The following is a 16,912-nucleotide window of genomic DNA, read 5'->3' on the forward strand; positions in this document are numbered from 1 at the left end:
TACTTTGTTAATTGAACTTTACAATGATATTCTTGATTCATAAACATAGGTTAAATGCTAACAAGAAAATGGGAATGCAGGTTTGGACAAGAACAGAAATCAGGTAGCCATATGCTTGTAAGAGTTTTCTATACACACATACAATCGTCAAATAATTTAAAGTAATTGTCTTCTATGAATATCAGCTTACAGTTGAGTTTTTGTAAAATTTGGATTGTTTATACTCTTATAAATTAACTAATATTGTAACTAAGGACATGACTTCACATTCTTGAGTACTTTCTTAGTCATCGTTTTCAAAGTTAAATATACAAATTCTTTCGTAGAAGATGACACACCAACTTTCTTGAGTACAACTATCAACCAAATATTTTAGATTCCTTTACTGGAAGATGATGACAGACAATTATGTGCTATCTAATTTGATTTTGCTGTTTAGTTTTTGGTTGAGGGGATAGATATTGTAGTTAACTTTTGGGCCACTTTTGGTCATCAAAATATTGTCAGTTAATTGGTCTGTCTTGAGTCTGCCTCTGATTGTTTTTTTTTTCTGAGTAAAGTGTTATCTTTCCAGGGCGCAACATTTGGAGAATTTATGTTATAATTGAATATTTACATTATAATATATATTATAATATTTTGCTCTGGCTTGGTATGATTATAAGTAACCAGGATGGGAAAATACATAATTAAAAAAATCATATCTATGCATAAAAAGGATATTTTATAACTGAAAACTTTACATTTCACTTAAGAAAGATGAAAAATTAGATCTGACTCAAAGAAGAGCAATTAAGCTGGAAAAAAATTGGAGAAGTCTCTAGAATGTTGATTTTTAGTTTGAGAAAGAAGTAAAGGTGGTTAGGACAGGTGTTTTTGCCTATGAAATGTTTATTCTTTTTTTATTTTAAAATTTGGGAGGGGGTGCTGGAGGTGTGGCTCAAGTAATAGAATGCCTGCCCGGCAAGCACGAAGTCCTGAGTTCAAACTGCCAAAAAAAAAAAAAAAGAAAAAGAAAAGGTGGGATGTTTTTGTTTGTTTATTGTTGTTGTTTTTAGTGATACTGGGGTTGGAACTCAGGGCTTCATGCTTGTTAGGCAGGAGCTTTTCTGCCTGAGCCACTCTGCCAGCCCTTTTTTATGATGGGTATTTTTGAGATAGGGTCATGTGAAGTATTTGCCCCAGCTGCCTTCGAACCATAATCTTCTGATCTTTGCCTCCCAAGTAGCTATGAGTAAGTAACAGGTGTGAGCCACTGGTGCCTGTCTGGTAGGATTAATTTTTTCAAAGTACATTATATGCATGTTGTAAGTATCATGGTGAAACCCCTTACAACTTAGGTTATGGTAAGACAGGGATATGTAGCCCAGGTTCTCCTCAAACTCAGATCTTCCTGCCTCAGCCTCTCAAGTGCTGAGATTACATCCTGTATCACTGTACCAAGCTCTTATGAAAGGTTTAAAGAGCACTTTGTTCAGATATAGATGATTTTAAATAGCATCAAGAATGAGATTTTCTAAACCAAAGAATGGGCAGGTCATACAAGGGAACTGAAAGCGTAGGACTTCTTCTGAGATAGATGACCTTAAAATCCTCCTCTGGATTCAAATTATATATATGCTTTCTGATATGCTTACTTAGGATGCTTTTCTTTTTTTAATTGTTTTTACTCATTGTAGAACAGATAAGCATAAGAACAAATAATTGTCAGTTTTGTGTACTTAGTACCAGTGAAGTAATTTCTTTTTAAGGAACCTTTAAAATCACCTGGCTTAAGCAATGAAATTTAGCATAACCCTAGTTAAGTATCACAATTCATGCTAATAGCAAAAATATTCATGATACATAGAGTCAACAGTCCATTTAAGCCATGATGCTGTTATGAAGGCTTCAAAAGGAAACATTTCTCATCTGCTGTTGGTCTGTTGTTTTAGAACTATTGGTATTCAAGCCAATCAACAATCCTGTTAGGAGGTTTCCTATTTCTGCATTTATTTATTGGTTTTGTTTTGAGACAAGGTCTCATTTTATATATATATATATATATATATATATATATATGTAGCTCAGGCTAGCCTTGGAACTCTCAGTTCTCTTGCCTCCATATCTCAAGTGCTGGGATTATAGCTTGCCTCTCCTCGCCTGGTTTGGCATTGCCTTTACATTATACAATGCTGGATACTGGATATCAGTTTTTCCAATTACAACTTGTGTGGAAATCCCACAGAGTTTTTCAGTTCTTTGTCATTCGATCTCATTTTCAGCTTCGTGTGTTCTATAGCTCTATCAAAATCAGCATGCAGGTTTTGCTGGTAGTGGCTGGACTGCTATTGGTCTCTAGGAGCTATGTTTCCTGCTTTACTTAGTATGTTTTTTTGTCCTTGCTCTTTCTGGTTTCTGAACATTTACTTTTAATTGCTTTCGATCTTTAAACTCATGAGTTTTCTGGCATCTGTTATCTTTTTCGTTTGTTTTGAGATAGTGGGGCTTGATCTCAGGGCCTCACATACTTTTTGAAGTTACTATATAAGCTTAATGACAGAAGCAGAACAATTACCTCATGCAAAAGAGATTACTCTTCAAGATGTAGAAATCTGGACTGGCAGAGTGGCTCAAGTGGTAGAGCGCGTGCCTAGCAAGTGTGAGGCCTGGAGCTCAAACCCCAGTACTGCAAAAAAAACAAAACAAAACAAAACTAGAAAGCCTCCATCTGTAAGGATACCTGCTGCCCCTCTGAAGGGAAGTCTAGGTCTGCATTTGCAGACATCAACCCAGAGCATTTGAGGACCTAAAGATAGCACTTTTGCTAATTTCCTAACAAATGCTGCTAAAGAAAATCTGTGGGGTTTTGTTAGTACCTGTAGAATTATAACTGTCTTACTGTTATTCCCTCTTCTCTATACAGACTTTTTGTCGGTGGTTAGAGAATTCCTTAAAAGGTTTGCCAAAGGAGACAACTGTGGGAGCTGTCACAGTGACACACAAACAACTTACAGACTTCCACAAGCAAGTCACGAGGTGAGTGATGCTTGGGGGCTTAGTAAAAAGCGTGAATAGCTGCTGGGTATATGGAAAGATAGTATCTTTTTAACCTTGCATTGCACAGATTGACGCAGAAAGCCAATGGGGGGTGGGGGGACGGACATGACACATATGTGAACTAGCTGGCTGGATAAGTGAAGACAATACCTCTCCCAAAGGAAAAAGGTCCCCCTTCAGGGGATCTCTGTTTGTCTTTCCAAGTTCTTCTTAGTTCTCATTCATCTTTAGGGGTGAAGAATGCCGATGCCTGAATAGGTGAAGCATTGGCTATTAAGCATTAAAAAGTGATGTAGGCTGCAGTGAATCAGAGAACTTCCTCCTCCCTGAAGATACTCAAATTCTATTTTCAAAGTTGTGCAAATGAAACATTAGATCCAGTGATCACTTGCTCACAATCTCTGGATTTAAAATGTAAAGTGGGAGTGGGTAGTGGTGCTGGGGTTTGAACTCAGGGCCTGTGCTTGCTAAGCAGCAGTGTTTTGTTTTTTTGTTTTTTTTTAATACTGTGAACATACAAACATTTTTAACACTTACATAGTCTTCCTGGCTACTGTTTTATAGCCATAAAAGTTAAAATTGAGTTCTTTTTATTGCCTTTATTAGGAGACATTTATATTATTTTCAATATTAAAGAAAATACTAGAAGTATAGCCTTTTCCTTCTCTTGGATTAAAAGAATCAAAGTCTTAGGAGAGTTTTATGGTCCTTGGTATTTTTTTTCTGGTGGGACTGGGGTTTGAACTTTAGGGCTTCACACTTGCAAAGCAGGTGCTTTACTGCTTGAGCCATACCTCCAACCTCCAGTCCATTTTGCTGTGGCAATTTTGGAGGTGGAGTCTCATGAACTGTTGCTGGGGCTGGCTTCTAACTGTGATCCTTCAATCTCAGCCTTCCAGGTAGCTGAGATTATAGCTGTGAGCCATCATGCTTGCTAATATTAATTGCAGCAACTTCAATTACATTTTTAACTGTGTTTTCTTGCCCTGACACTTCTTTTTATAGCTAGAGTCATTAGAATTTTGACTAAATTTAAGGTATTGGTGTAAATTCATATAGTTGAGGGAAGATATATAGGTCAAAGAAGGAGTGTTGCAGTGAGGTTGCTAATTGTGTGTGTGGCGTGGGGCGGGAACGGGGGGACGGATGGATGGACTAGAAACCAGGCACCATCTTAACCATTTTCAATGTATTAAACTTTTCATCTCTGTGATAAAGTATCTGAGAAAACAGTTTAAGCGAGGTGGATTTCAGAGGTTTCTGTCCTTGAATGGCTGTTTCTAGGTTATGGTAAAACAGAACATAATGGAAGAAGGACATGGAGGAACAAAGTTGCTCACATCATGGCCTTCAGTAAGCAGAGACAGGAAGGGACAAGGACCAAATATACCCTTCAAAGTCACAACCCAAATAAACTTCTTCCAGCCAGGCCCTATCTTCTAATATAGCCATTCAGTTATGAGCTTATCGACAGATTAGCCCATTGATGAAGTTAGAGCTCTTACCATCCAGTCACCTGTCAGTACTACCAGCTAGGGCACAAGCTGCCAACACATGAGCCTTTTGGGGGCCACTCCATCTTCAAAAGCTGAAATTATGCCCATTAGCAGATGTTACTCCTTCTTTTCACCCTGTAGCAGTTACCATCCTACTTGATGTTTCTTTTGGTTTGACTACCCTTCCAGCCTCCTCATGGCTTATTTTATTCAGTGTAATATCCTTAGGGTTCATCTTGTACCATGTGCCAAACTTTCCTTCCTTTTTAAAACTAAATAATATTGCACTGGATAGATAGATAGATACCACATTTTATTTATCCATTCTTTTTTGTTTATTTGCTTCGTTTGGGGGTTTATTACTTGTTTTTTGACACAGGGTTTCACACTCTAGCAGGCTGACCTCGAACTCTCATCTTCTGCCTCAGCCTTCTAAGTGTTGGGATTACAAGTGTGCACCTCCACGCCTGGCTTATTTGTCCATTCTTTTGTCAGTGCACATTTAGGTTGGCTTCTAGCTCTTATCTATTGTGAATAATGCCTCCAAAAATATGGGTATAGTGTACAAACATCACTTTGAGACCCTGCTTTCATTTTTTGGAATTTATACCCAGAAGCAGAATGGTTGGATCAAGTGGTAACTCTATTTTTTTAATTTCTGTTTTGACAGACTTGGGGCTTGAACTCAGGGCCTCATGTTTGCTAGTCAGGCATTCTTACTGCTTGAGCCACTCTGCCAGCCCAGTAACTATTTTTTAAAAAAGATTTTTGAGCGCTGGGCACTGGTGGCTCACATCTTGTAATCCTAACTAGTTGGAAGGCTGAAATGGGAGGATAACAGTTCAAGGCCACCCCAGGCAAATAGTTCAAGAGACCTCATCTCTAAAATAAAATGCGCTGGAGCCATGGCTCCAAGCAGTGGAGCACCTGCTTTGCAAGAGCAAAGCCCTGAGTTCAAACCCCAGTTCCACCAAAAAGAAACAAAAATCAATGTACCACCATATTATTTTACATATAGTTTCATCATTTTGTATTTTTACCAGCAGTACACAAGCTTTTTGTTTCATCGTGTCCTTGTCAATACCTTTATGGGAGTGGGGGAGGGTGCTCAGTGATCCTTTGTTTTTTAACAGCCACCATAACATCTCACACCTACTATAAAGTAGTGTTGCAGTGGTCTTGAACAGTTTTTTATATGTTTATTAGCTGTCTGTGTCTCTTTGGAGAAATGTCTATTCAAGTCCCCTGACCACTTTAAAATTGAATTCCTTTTGTTATTGAGTTGTAGGAGTTGCTTGTACTTGGAATATTAACTCAAACATTTCTTCTCATTCTCTAGGCTGCCTTTTCACTTTGTTGATTGTGTCCTTTGTTTTGTTTTTGTTTTTGTCCTTTGCAGTGTTAGGAATTGAATCCAGTGCGTTGTGTGTGCTCGGCAAATGATGTACCCTTGAACTGCATCCCTAGCTCCTGAAATTATTAATTTTAATGTAACTTAGTCATCCGTTTTTTACTTTTGTTGCTTGTGCTCTTGATGTTCTATCTAATGTCATGAAGTGTTTTTTTACCCTAGGTTTTCTGCAATTAAAATTTTACTTTTTTTTTTTTCCCCCCCTGTGGCACTGGGGTTTCGAGTTACTCAGGGCCTAGGCAGAGGTTCTTGCCTCTTGAGCCACTCTGCCAGCCCTTTTTTTCTGATGGTTTTTGAGGTAGGGTTTCAGGAACTATTTGCCCTGGGCTGATCTCTGCCTCCTGAGTAGCTAGGATTACAGGTGTGAGCCTACCAGCACCAGCTTTACTTAATTTTTATATGATTCTAGGTAAAAATCCAGCCTTTTTTACATGTGGATATCTAGTTTTCTCCACACCTTGTTGAAAAGATTGTTCTTTCCCTATTGAATGGTCTTAGCACTCTTGCCAGAAATCATTTGGTCATATACATGAAGGTTTATTTCTGGTCTGTCCTATTCCATTAGTCTGTCTGGCTTTGTGCTGGTATCATGCTGTTTTGATTATTGTAGATTTGTAATAAATTTTAAATCAGGAACTGTTATATCTCTAATTTTGTTATTTTTCAAGATTGTTTTGGCTATTTGAGGTCCCTTGAGATGCCATTGAATTTAGAGTTTTTCTGTTTATGCACAAATTAATGAGTTTTCTAGTGCATGAACTCAGGCCATTTTTCTATTTATTGGTGCCTTTAATTTCTTTCAGCAGTGTTTTATAGTTTTCAATGTACAAGTCTTGCTTCTTGGTTAAATTACTTTCCTAAGGCTTTGTTTTGTTTGTTCATGCTTTTGTAAATGGACCAATGTACACTTTTAAAGGATGTTTTATTTTATTCTATCTGTCTGTCTATCTGCAGGATACTTTATGCATAACAAATTTCTGGGAAAAAAATATACAAGTGAAACCAGGATAGGAGGGAAACTTTTACTTTTCATTTCAGAACTTTCTGTACTATTTTACATTTCTTTTCATGAGCATGTATTATCATTTAAAATTAAAATCAGACCTAATGGGCTAATGGAATGGCTCAAGTGGTAGAGCACCTGCCGAACCTAGTGTTTAGTTATTTTTCTTTATCTTATAAGGACCGAGTTTTCGGGAAGGAGGGAAAATAAAGCATTTTAGTTAATGGTAAAAGAGCTACTCTTTTCTGAGAATTTATTTCTTAATGTCATTTTCAAAAATGTTTTACTTTCTCATCCTTTGGAATGTCCCCAACAATTTTGTTAATGTTAAAACTCCAAAACTTAGCCAGGTGTAGTCATGTACTTGGAGACTGAGGCAGAGGATCAAGAGTTAAGAGGGCTACATAGTAAGAACCTATCTGGAAGAGAGGGATAGGAGAAAGGGGGAGGGAGGGAGAAAAAGAGGAGAGGAAAAAAGAAGAGAGACAAAAATAGAAGAAAGGAAAGAAAAAGAAGAGAGGAGAAAAAAAGAAATCCCAAACCATGAAGTGCTATTGCTATTATTTTGTGGATTACGAAGTGGTTTAATTAATTTCATGCCCCAGAAGTAACAGTTGTTTAACTGTACTTCAGGAGACATGCATGACTGAAAAGTAGCCATGTGACTGCCTTTGTGATACATTTTGCTAGAAGTGGGGATTTCCCCTCTACTAGGTGGCATATATTGACTAGGATGACCTTATAAAAATATTCAATTTCCTTTGAGTATGAGTCTTCCTCATAGAAGTAGTATTTTGCCCACAAGTGATCACAGGTGTAAATAATAAGGTAGTCCTTTCTGTCTGCTTCTGTTTTGGTTTGTTCCATCAGTAGACAGGCATGGCCATGTTGGCTCTAATTTCCTTAAAGCAAATGGAAGCCTTGGGGAAACACTGAAAGACCTGGTTTAGAGTTAAGTGTGTTGCTACTCACCCTGTTACTCTGAACTTCAACTAATTCTCTGTAAAATAAGGCTACTGTTTCCATGTCTCATAGAATTATTTGAGATACCAAATGAAAACTTAAAGATCTTGCACATAGTAGGTGAGCAAGTAAGTTTGAACTCCTTTCTCTTGGAAAAGAAACTGCCAGAATGTCCTTTTGTACTTGCAAAACTAGCTGGGGCATGTCTCCTGCCAAACTCTTAAGGCGGCCACCCACACATTGTGGAGTAAGTCTCTACCAAGCCCATATCCCCTTGGTGAGACTAATATATGACAGGTAGAACAGTGGATTGAGTCTGAAATCAAGATCATGGACATTTTTTAATTTAAGGAAAAGGGCAAGGAAAAAAAGAAAACAGTGTGGACAAAACTATATGTTAACTTTGCCCTGTGGTATGAGAAAATAAAGTGCTCTATCAACCTAGCCTATGTGATGTTTTATTGCTAAACGAGTTTTGCACCCCTTCTGTACAAGGCTATGATGTAATGGTGGGAAATGAACAGAAGTAAGAAATATCAAGGGGCTAAGAAAAAGGGTTTGAGATGGCTCACCTCCTTTTACTAATTTTCTTTCTCTGGTATGCCTTTGCCCGTGAACCTGTGCATGACTCAATCTCCCTTTTGGTTTTAAAGTCCTGTAACAACATGCTGCTTTGTTTACCATCCTAGCAGGGAGGGTGAACTGGTTCAGTTTCATTGCAGCAAGTCCAAGCCTGCTTTTCAAATGGCAATGGTAATTAATTCCCTGTCTTTTTTAGTTGGTCAACTTGAAGAAAGCTGAGCCTTTTCAATGTAGAATATCATTATTGCTTTCTGAACACCAGATGGGCCTGTCACTAGCTCAAACTGAGATTAGAAGTCATCTAACCATTTTTTCTATTTCTCTATCTTGGTGTGACTACTTACCACTTGTAATGAGGGTTTTTAAAGACAAAAGATGCTGGACCCTATCTGAAATACCCAACACAAGAAAGGGCTGGTGGAGTGGCTCAGATGGTAGAGATCCTGCCTAGCAAGCTTGAGGCCCTGAGTTCAAACCTCAGTAGCACAAAAGTAATAATAATAATAATAATAATGATGATGCATTTGAAAAACTAAATAAAATTAGAAATCAGGAACTAGTAAATGGCAGAAGGACAGAAACAGGAAACAGAAAACAGTGCTAGAATTCAAGGAGCTTTTGATCCATTTCTGTGGGCACAAGTTCAACATTTGGATGAAGCTTTTGGTACCAGAGCAGTCACTGATAGGGTGGAAGGCAGAAGTGGAGCTGATTTGAGACACTGTGAGACACTGTGACCTGTCTCTTATTTTGCCCTGTCCCAACAAAGTTCTATACTTCATACCTTTTGATTTCATGTAACAAAAAAGAGGCTAACAATGGAGTTACTTCTTGTCCAGATTAAATCAGGGTCTGTGATTGAAGAGGGGTAACATTTTAAGCATGTAAGATATTAGGATAGCACAAGACACTTAAGTCTTCAGCACTTTTCTAAGAGTGTCGGGATTTCCTTTTGTGTTAGTCCCTGGTATAATAGCACACCATACTACAATCTCTCTTGGGTTACATTCTTCCACCATCCTGACTTTAGAAATATGAGTAACATTGCATGTGCACCCTTGTCTGCTTTCTTAGCATCAGTGTTGATTTGGAAGTAGACTGAAAAATGTAGCACTTTCATTGAAGCTTGCAATATCCACAAAGAGGAATGGCAGAATTCCAATAAAACCAGAAGACTCTTAATTTTCACTACATTTTTAGGATGGAGCTAAGACTAGAAGAAAGTTCCTAGAACAGTCTGCTGAATCAAGTCCTGGGGTCTAAATCAAGGTTCTTCTAAGCTATAGAGTGATCCCTGAGTTTTCTGAGCTAGGAAAAGGGCCACAGAAGAACAAGCATGTTAGGAAGCGCTTCCCCATTCAGTGCTTTAGCCTAGCCTCAGGTTCAGTCAGCAAAAACTGTTAGAAGACACATGAAAGAATGAAGCTGCCCTCAATTGGTTTCTTAGTAAGTTTTGGATAAAGGGAATCTTTTGAAAAAATGGAGTCTTCACATCCATGTTTATTGCGGCACTATTCACAATAGCCAAGTTATGGAAACAGCCAAGGTGCCCCAGCACTGACGAATGGATTAAGAAAATGTGGTATCTATACACAATGGAATTTTATGCAGCCATGAAGAAGAACGAAATGTTATCATTCGCTGGTAAATGGATGGAATTGGAGAACATCATTCTGAGTGAGGTTAGCCTGGCTCAAAAAACCAAAAATCGTATTTCTCCCTCATATGCGGACATTAGATCAAGGGCAAACACAACAAGGGGATTGGACTATGAGCACATGATAAAAGCGAGAGCACACAAGGGAGGGGTGAGGATAGGTAAGACACCTAAAAAACTAGCTAGCATTTGTTGCCCTTAACGCAGAGAAACTAAAGCAGATACCTTAAAGCAACTGAGGCCAATAGGAAAAGGGGAACAGGTACTAGAGAAAAGGTTAGATCAAAAAGAATTAACCTAGAAGGTAACACCCACGCACAGGAAATCAATGTGAGTCAATGCCCTGTATAGCTATCCTTATCTCAACCAGCAAAAACCCTTGTTCCTTCCTATTATTGCTTTTTTTTTTTTTTTCATTTTTCTTTTATTATTCATATGTGCATACAAGGCTTGGTTCATTTCTCCCCCCTGCCCCCACCCCCTCCCTTACCACCCACCCTATTATTGCTTATACTCTCTTTACAACAAAATTAGAAATAAGGGCAAAGTAGTTTCTGCTGGGTTTTGATGGGGGGGAGAGGGAAGGGGCGGAGTAGGTGGTAAGGGAGGGGGTGGGGGCAGGGGGGAGAAATGAACCAAGCCTTGTATGCACATATGAATAATAAAAGAAAAATGAAAAAAAAAAAAAGAAAAGAAAAAATGGAGTCTTACAATTATTAGTCTTTTCATACCACCTAGTCATCTCACTGTTTGCCTGAGGACCAAGTCCTGTTCCTTACTTCTCCCTTTCTACATGCCTTAATCCTTTCCTCTCTCCTACCTCTTCCCACAGGAGGAAATCCTGAGTACACTGTTCAGGTAGAAAGCTGATGACTGATAAAGATTTAGTTGCCATATAGATAGAATCTGTCTTTGGAAGAAAATCACGAAACCAGGGTACCTAAGTTAGCACAGCTCAGAGTTAAAATGATCACAGTCTTAGGTGAACATGCCATGTTATTTTGGGAGATTCTAGTCCCTGTATTTTTGTGTCAGAGACTTCAAGTGGTGGTTTAACAGCCTTACATTTATTGAGTACTATGTTGTTCATTGTTCTGTTATCATACATGCTTTACATACAGAACAAATTTAATTCTCTGACCAACATAAGGTAGATAATAGATGAAGAAACTGAGGCAAAGATTGTCCAAATACACAAGAACCAAGAGATCACTCCCTAATAGTTCATTTTTACCCTGATTTACAGAAAGATCTGAAGCAGATCTTCCTGTAGAAAGATGTTCAATCACTGAAGAGTCAGTGAAGAAGCTGGGTGTCGTAATAAATACCTATAATTCCAGCACTGCAAAGACTGAGGCAGGAGGATTGAGGTTAGCCTGGGCTATAGACCCTGTCAAAATGAAAGTCCATGAAACGCACTTCTGGCAGTTGGGACTATTCTCAGCTTGAGGTCATTTCTCAGCAGGTTATATCTTTCTCCTCTCTTCTAGTGCTGAAGAATGTAAGCAAGTTTGCTGGGCCTTGCGAGACTTCACCAGGTTGTTTCGGTAGCTCACACCTCCTGCACTGTGCCTGTCCGCCCAGGTGAGTGATAATGTACTTCCAGCCCTTCCCCAGCTGTCCAGGAAGCTTGGGTGGATATATGTTTTGTATCCATCATGGGACTTAGAGTCAGGGAAGTACTTACAGTTTAAATGTATTGCGCAGCTGGGATGTGTAGGACCCTTTTTCTTGGGCCAAGGCAGCCAGATAATTATCAGTGTATTTGGATGTAATTTCTACAACCATAATAAAGTAACTATTACAGAATGCTTCAAGAGACATTCCTTCCTTCTTCCTCTTACAAACACTTCTAAAACAAGGATGTACTTCACCTGGCTACTTCGGTGAAAACAAAATTAACCCACAGTTGACCACAATACATGGCACCAGTCTCCTAAGACTGATTTAATCAGCAAGGAGCTTATTTTTACCACTTTATTATTTAAATACACAAATGCCAGATTTTGACGAGGGCAGCAAGTACAGGAAAGGAGTAGCCTCTTTGGCTCCTCCTGATGGTCAGTTTTTTCCATGTGCTGCTTGTCTCTGGATTCTTAGGCAAAGCATGAAGCTTAGCTGGAGAAAGAAAGGACTGGGTAGCAGAAGAAAAGCAATGCTCCTAAGCCTACCCTTTGACATATTAACTTGAACTTAACTCTCTAATGAGCCAATACTATTTGAATCTACCACTCACTGGTAGTTTCCATGATAAATGCATTAATAAATCAAGGTGATGGTCAGCAGTGCCTTCCGCACCCAAAATTATTATTTCTAAAGTTTGGATATTTAATGAGTAATAATTTCATTTGGGATCATTGCATGTAACAGCTGAAGGTGTTCATAGTTTACGTTCATTTACCCTTACTTGCTATCGGTTACCACTCTACGTGCTTTATATGATTAAGAGAATTCTCATAAAGTTCTCTAGGGCAATTACTAGTGTGCTCATTTTACAAATAAGGAAAATGAAGTTCAAAGATGTTTAACAATTTGCCTGATGTTACAGTTAGGAGCTGGGGAGCCAGAATTCAAGTGTAGACATTATGGTACCAGTACTCTTTCCAAAGAATCTAAGTTGATGGTCTTTTTAATTCTTGTTGGTAGGCAAAGCTTTCTTTCAAAACAAAACCTGGCATGACACCCCAATTTTTAGCAAGCCAAAATGGAGCTTTTCTGGTTGGTTTGGAACAGGAGGCCTGGACCTACTGGCTCACTCCTGACCCCCACATGTCATTACTAGTTTCGGCAGTCCGCTCAGCACTGGAGATGCACTGAGGCAATTGTTTCGTTAAAGTAGTTGTTCCCTTGGACTCACAAATTTTTAAAACAAAGTTTTTTTTGGTTTTTTTTGTTTTTTTTGAAAGAACTGGGAGGTTTGAACTCAGGGGCCTTGCACTTGTTAGGTAGGCACTCTACCACTTGACCCATGTCTCCAGCCTGTTTGATTGGTTCTGTTTTGCTACTGGGGTTTGAACTCAGGGCTTACTAGGCAGGTGCTCTACCACTTGAGCCATTTCACCAGCCTCTGTTTGTTTTTTAACTGAGTTCTCATGGCAGAGTCTACAGTGAGGCGGCTGTGCAAGTGTAGAAAGCTCTGCCTTAAGGCTGGTGCTACAACATGCTCACTCTGTTCTGGCCAGTTACTGACCACCTTCTCTCTTTTGTCAGGAATGTCTTTTTTAATTAGAAGACAAGAAGAAAACAAAACCCAGACTGTGTCCCACAATCAGAAACCTCCGTTGTGGCAGAGGGGCCTTCACTGCCACCAGGGCGTCTCGCCAGACAGGAGAAGACTCCAGCCTTCTGAGGCATCCTGAGGAGTTCCTGTTTGGGGTGTGAGGGAAAATCAGCGCGGTTTTAAAAAGATGGCTGCAGCTTGTCCAGCATGGTGGGAGGGGAGCTGGTTTCCTGGTGAACTTGTTTCTAAAAGGAAAAATAATTTTAAGGAAAACTAAAATGAAACCAGAACTGAAGCATTCGCCTGGTAGCACACATACACCAATGTGCAATGCACATACAGAAAAATAAAAGAACTTTCTGTGAAACAAGCATTCCCTAAGGAAAATGGGATTCAAATGAATTAAATAGCTACAATTGGAAGTAACGTTTCAGGGTCATCTTTTAAGGTTTTCTGTTTTGTCCTCTTCCACTCTCCCTTTCCCTCTTTTTAACACAACTGAATAGAAATCCCCTCCCCCCCAACTCTCTCTTCCCACCTTTAGAGTTATTCAGACAAGGAGCCTATTCTGCTTTGTGTCATGGTCACATCAGTGATTCTCAGGACTGGCCACTGTCAAAACTCATATTCATGTACAACTCAGCCCTGACCTCTTCAGTCTGTAAATCTACTTCTAATCCATATGAAGTTATTGTCAATCTTGGGGAGAACAGCCAAAATTGGGGTGGGTGGGGAAGGATATAAATGTGCATTCTAGGTTTTTTAAGCCTTTTTTTTTTTCTTAGTGAATTATTCATCCACAGACAGAGGGAGAAAAAAAAAAGGGTGGGGGGATAGAATAAAAGTGTTTCCAAGGCTGATTGTATTTTACTAAAAAGTGTGGAAATTAATTGACTTATGGAGGGGGTGGGAGTAAGGCCAAAGAGGGAAAGTCCAAAACAGAATTTTATGTTTTGAAGGAGTGCAGTTCTGCACAGCCATTAGGTACAAGGGAACTGTTCTGTCTGGTGGTGTAGCCATCTCAAGAAAAATCAGCAAAAAAAGGAAAAAATAAACAAATTTTTAAAATTTAACCCGTCTTTCTTTTTGTTTCTGTTCACTGTTTCATACCTCTGAAATGGTTCATCTAGACCAGTTAAGTGAGCCGCTTTAGTTGGTACCTAGTAGACATATGAGTATGGGGCTTTTTGGTTTTTTTTGCTTTTTTTCTTGGGGTACTGTGGATTGAACCCAGGACTTTGCACATGTTAGACAAGTGCTCTCCCACTGAGCGACATCCCAATCCCTGGGTATGGAGTGTCCTATGCCACAGACCCTTTGGGGAATTGTTTGTTCTACATCCTTTTCTAGTTCACCCTAAAGCTCCTCGTGTTGCATTCACCCTCCCATGCTGCCTCAGGGAACAAGCAGGTCTCCTTGGTGGCAAACACATGTGTGCCACCAGGGTAGATTGTTCCCTGAGGACAGAGTTCCTAGTCTTTATATATATTTACACACATACATAATCTTAATTCAAGTACAAATAACAAATATTTAAGGTATGTAATTTGATGATCCTTGACACATTAAGATGGTAGACATTTTTTATTCCCCAAGGTTGCCTTGAGCCCCTAAGTGCTATCCCTCCCTCTTAAACCACTGGTCTGCTTTCTGCCATTGTAGATTAGCTTGCATTCTTGAGTTTCATGTAAATGGGATCAAGCTATATGTTGTAGTAACTGGGCTTGAACTAGTAACCCTGACTTCTGAGCAGAACAGTAGTTGTAGTTGATGAAACGCTTTCTGGTATAACCTCTGTGGTACTCAGGGTTTTACTCTCTAAGGAGGCATTAGAAGGACAGCAAAAAACTTGAACTCTGAAAAGTGGAATGAAATTACCAGATCCTGGAGTTAGTACATTGCCCCAGCCATCCTCATGTTCTGATTAAACAATAAAACCTCTAAGCCTAATCCAGCCTAGGTCCCTGAAATAACCAGTTGGGTTTGCTGTGCTTAAGGAATTTTTCAAAACAGTTATCTGGGGCTGCAAAACATGGAAGTCTTAGTTTGAGAAACAACATGGCGAATGCATATCTTACTGTTTTGGCAGTACTGGGGTTTGAGCTCAGGGCTTCGCGCTTGAAAAGCAGGTGCTCTTCTGGCTTGAGCCACACCTCCAGTCTATTTTTATTTTATTTTTAAGAGTAAGAAATACAAATAGAAACCCAAGAAAGGTTCCTGGACTGCCAGTGGTACTGAAGAAGTCAGTTCACCAGGGGTCACATAGTGATAATGGTTCTTCCAAGCCTCCATAATTCATTCACTCTTAGTCTTTCTGCTCCACCAGGCATGAAGGAGTGCAGCTCAAATGCCTTCAGGAAAAGGGCAAGTAATGGAAAGGACCTTAGTGAACTGGGGAGAGAACTCTCCATCCACCTAAATCAGCTGATGATTGCCAGTGGGGAATGTAAGAAATGTTTCCTTATTTGCCAGTTGTTTAAGAGAAGCTGGCAGTCGAATTCATGGCCTCTAAACTTAAAAGCATTGCCAACTAAACTATACAGGCCAATGGGAAGAAAAATTGTAAATGTTTTGAAAACACCTGGAGGTGTGGCTCCAATGACTGCATGCTAGCAAGCTCAAAGCCCTGAGTTCAAACTCCAATAGTGCCAAAAATAATAATGATTAAAAACAGACTAAACACGAACCGTACATAAGCACTGTGGTCTAGTTGGCAAAGTTACTTAAAGGGACTCAGGTTAACAATTCTGAAACCATTGCAAATGTGCTCAGCCAGATGGCCAAAGTCAACATCAGCAGTGATCAATTGTGTTGATACTGTTTTGGGTTTGTGGTTTTCTTCTTTGTGGTGCTGGGGATCAAACTCAGGACCTGTCACATGTCAGGCAAGTGCTCCACCACTGAGCTATACCCTCCAGCCTGTGTACTTTTAATAATTGACTTTTATTTTTGGTGGTACTGGGGTTTGAACTCAGGGCCTCACACTTGCAAGCAGGTGCTCCAACACCTGAGCAACTCCACCAGCCTATGTGTACTCTCGATTGATAAAGCATGAGTGGCACTTCACCTATGTGGTCCTCCTTAAAAAAAAAAAAACAATGAAGAACACATCAAATAAACTAAAATTGAGGGAGATTCTGGAAAATGCCTGATGAGTACCCAGAACCATCAATAGCAAAAATTGATGTTGAAATTACCAGACCAGAAGAGGTGAAGGAGATGTATTAAGAAATGTATTATCTTGGATGAGATCCCTGGAACAAATAAAGGTTGTTAAAAACTAACGACATCTGAGTCAAATATGGTATTTAGTTAATAATTATGTATCCGTACTGTTTCATTAGTTGTGATACCATAGTAATGTAAAATAGCAATTGGGAAAATGGGAATACAAGAACTCTTCCTATCTTAGCAACTTCTCCATGAATCTGAAAGTATACTTTTTTTGTGAGTGACAGTGCCTCACTGTGTAGTTCAGACTGTCCTTGAACTTTGGATCCTCCTTCCTCAGCGTCACAAGTGCTAGGAAATTTTTATATGC

General features: G+C 39.3%; 1 protein-coding gene across 2 annotated transcripts in view; it reads left to right on the forward strand.

Annotated features, from left to right (window-relative positions):
- The window catches only part of Tnpo3 (transportin 3), a 76,830-nt gene extending 62,386 nt beyond the window's left edge, over positions 1-14,444 (forward strand). For both annotated transcript variants that reach the window (XM_074063503.1, XM_074063514.1), the window contains 3 exons: positions 2,906-3,018; positions 11,642-11,735; positions 13,362-14,444. In XM_074063503.1, coding sequence (XP_073919604.1) covers positions 2,906-3,018; positions 11,642-11,702 — 174 coding nt within the window. In that variant the 3' untranslated portion in view covers positions 11,703-11,735; positions 13,362-14,444. The remainder of the gene's footprint in view (positions 1-2,905; positions 3,019-11,641; positions 11,736-13,361) is intronic.
- Positions 14,445-16,912: the final 2,468 nt, after the last annotated feature.

This window comes from Castor canadensis, chromosome 2 (genome assembly GCF_047511655.1).
Source record: "Castor canadensis chromosome 2, mCasCan1.hap1v2, whole genome shotgun sequence".
Taxonomy (NCBI): Eukaryota; Metazoa; Chordata; class Mammalia; order Rodentia; family Castoridae; genus Castor; species Castor canadensis.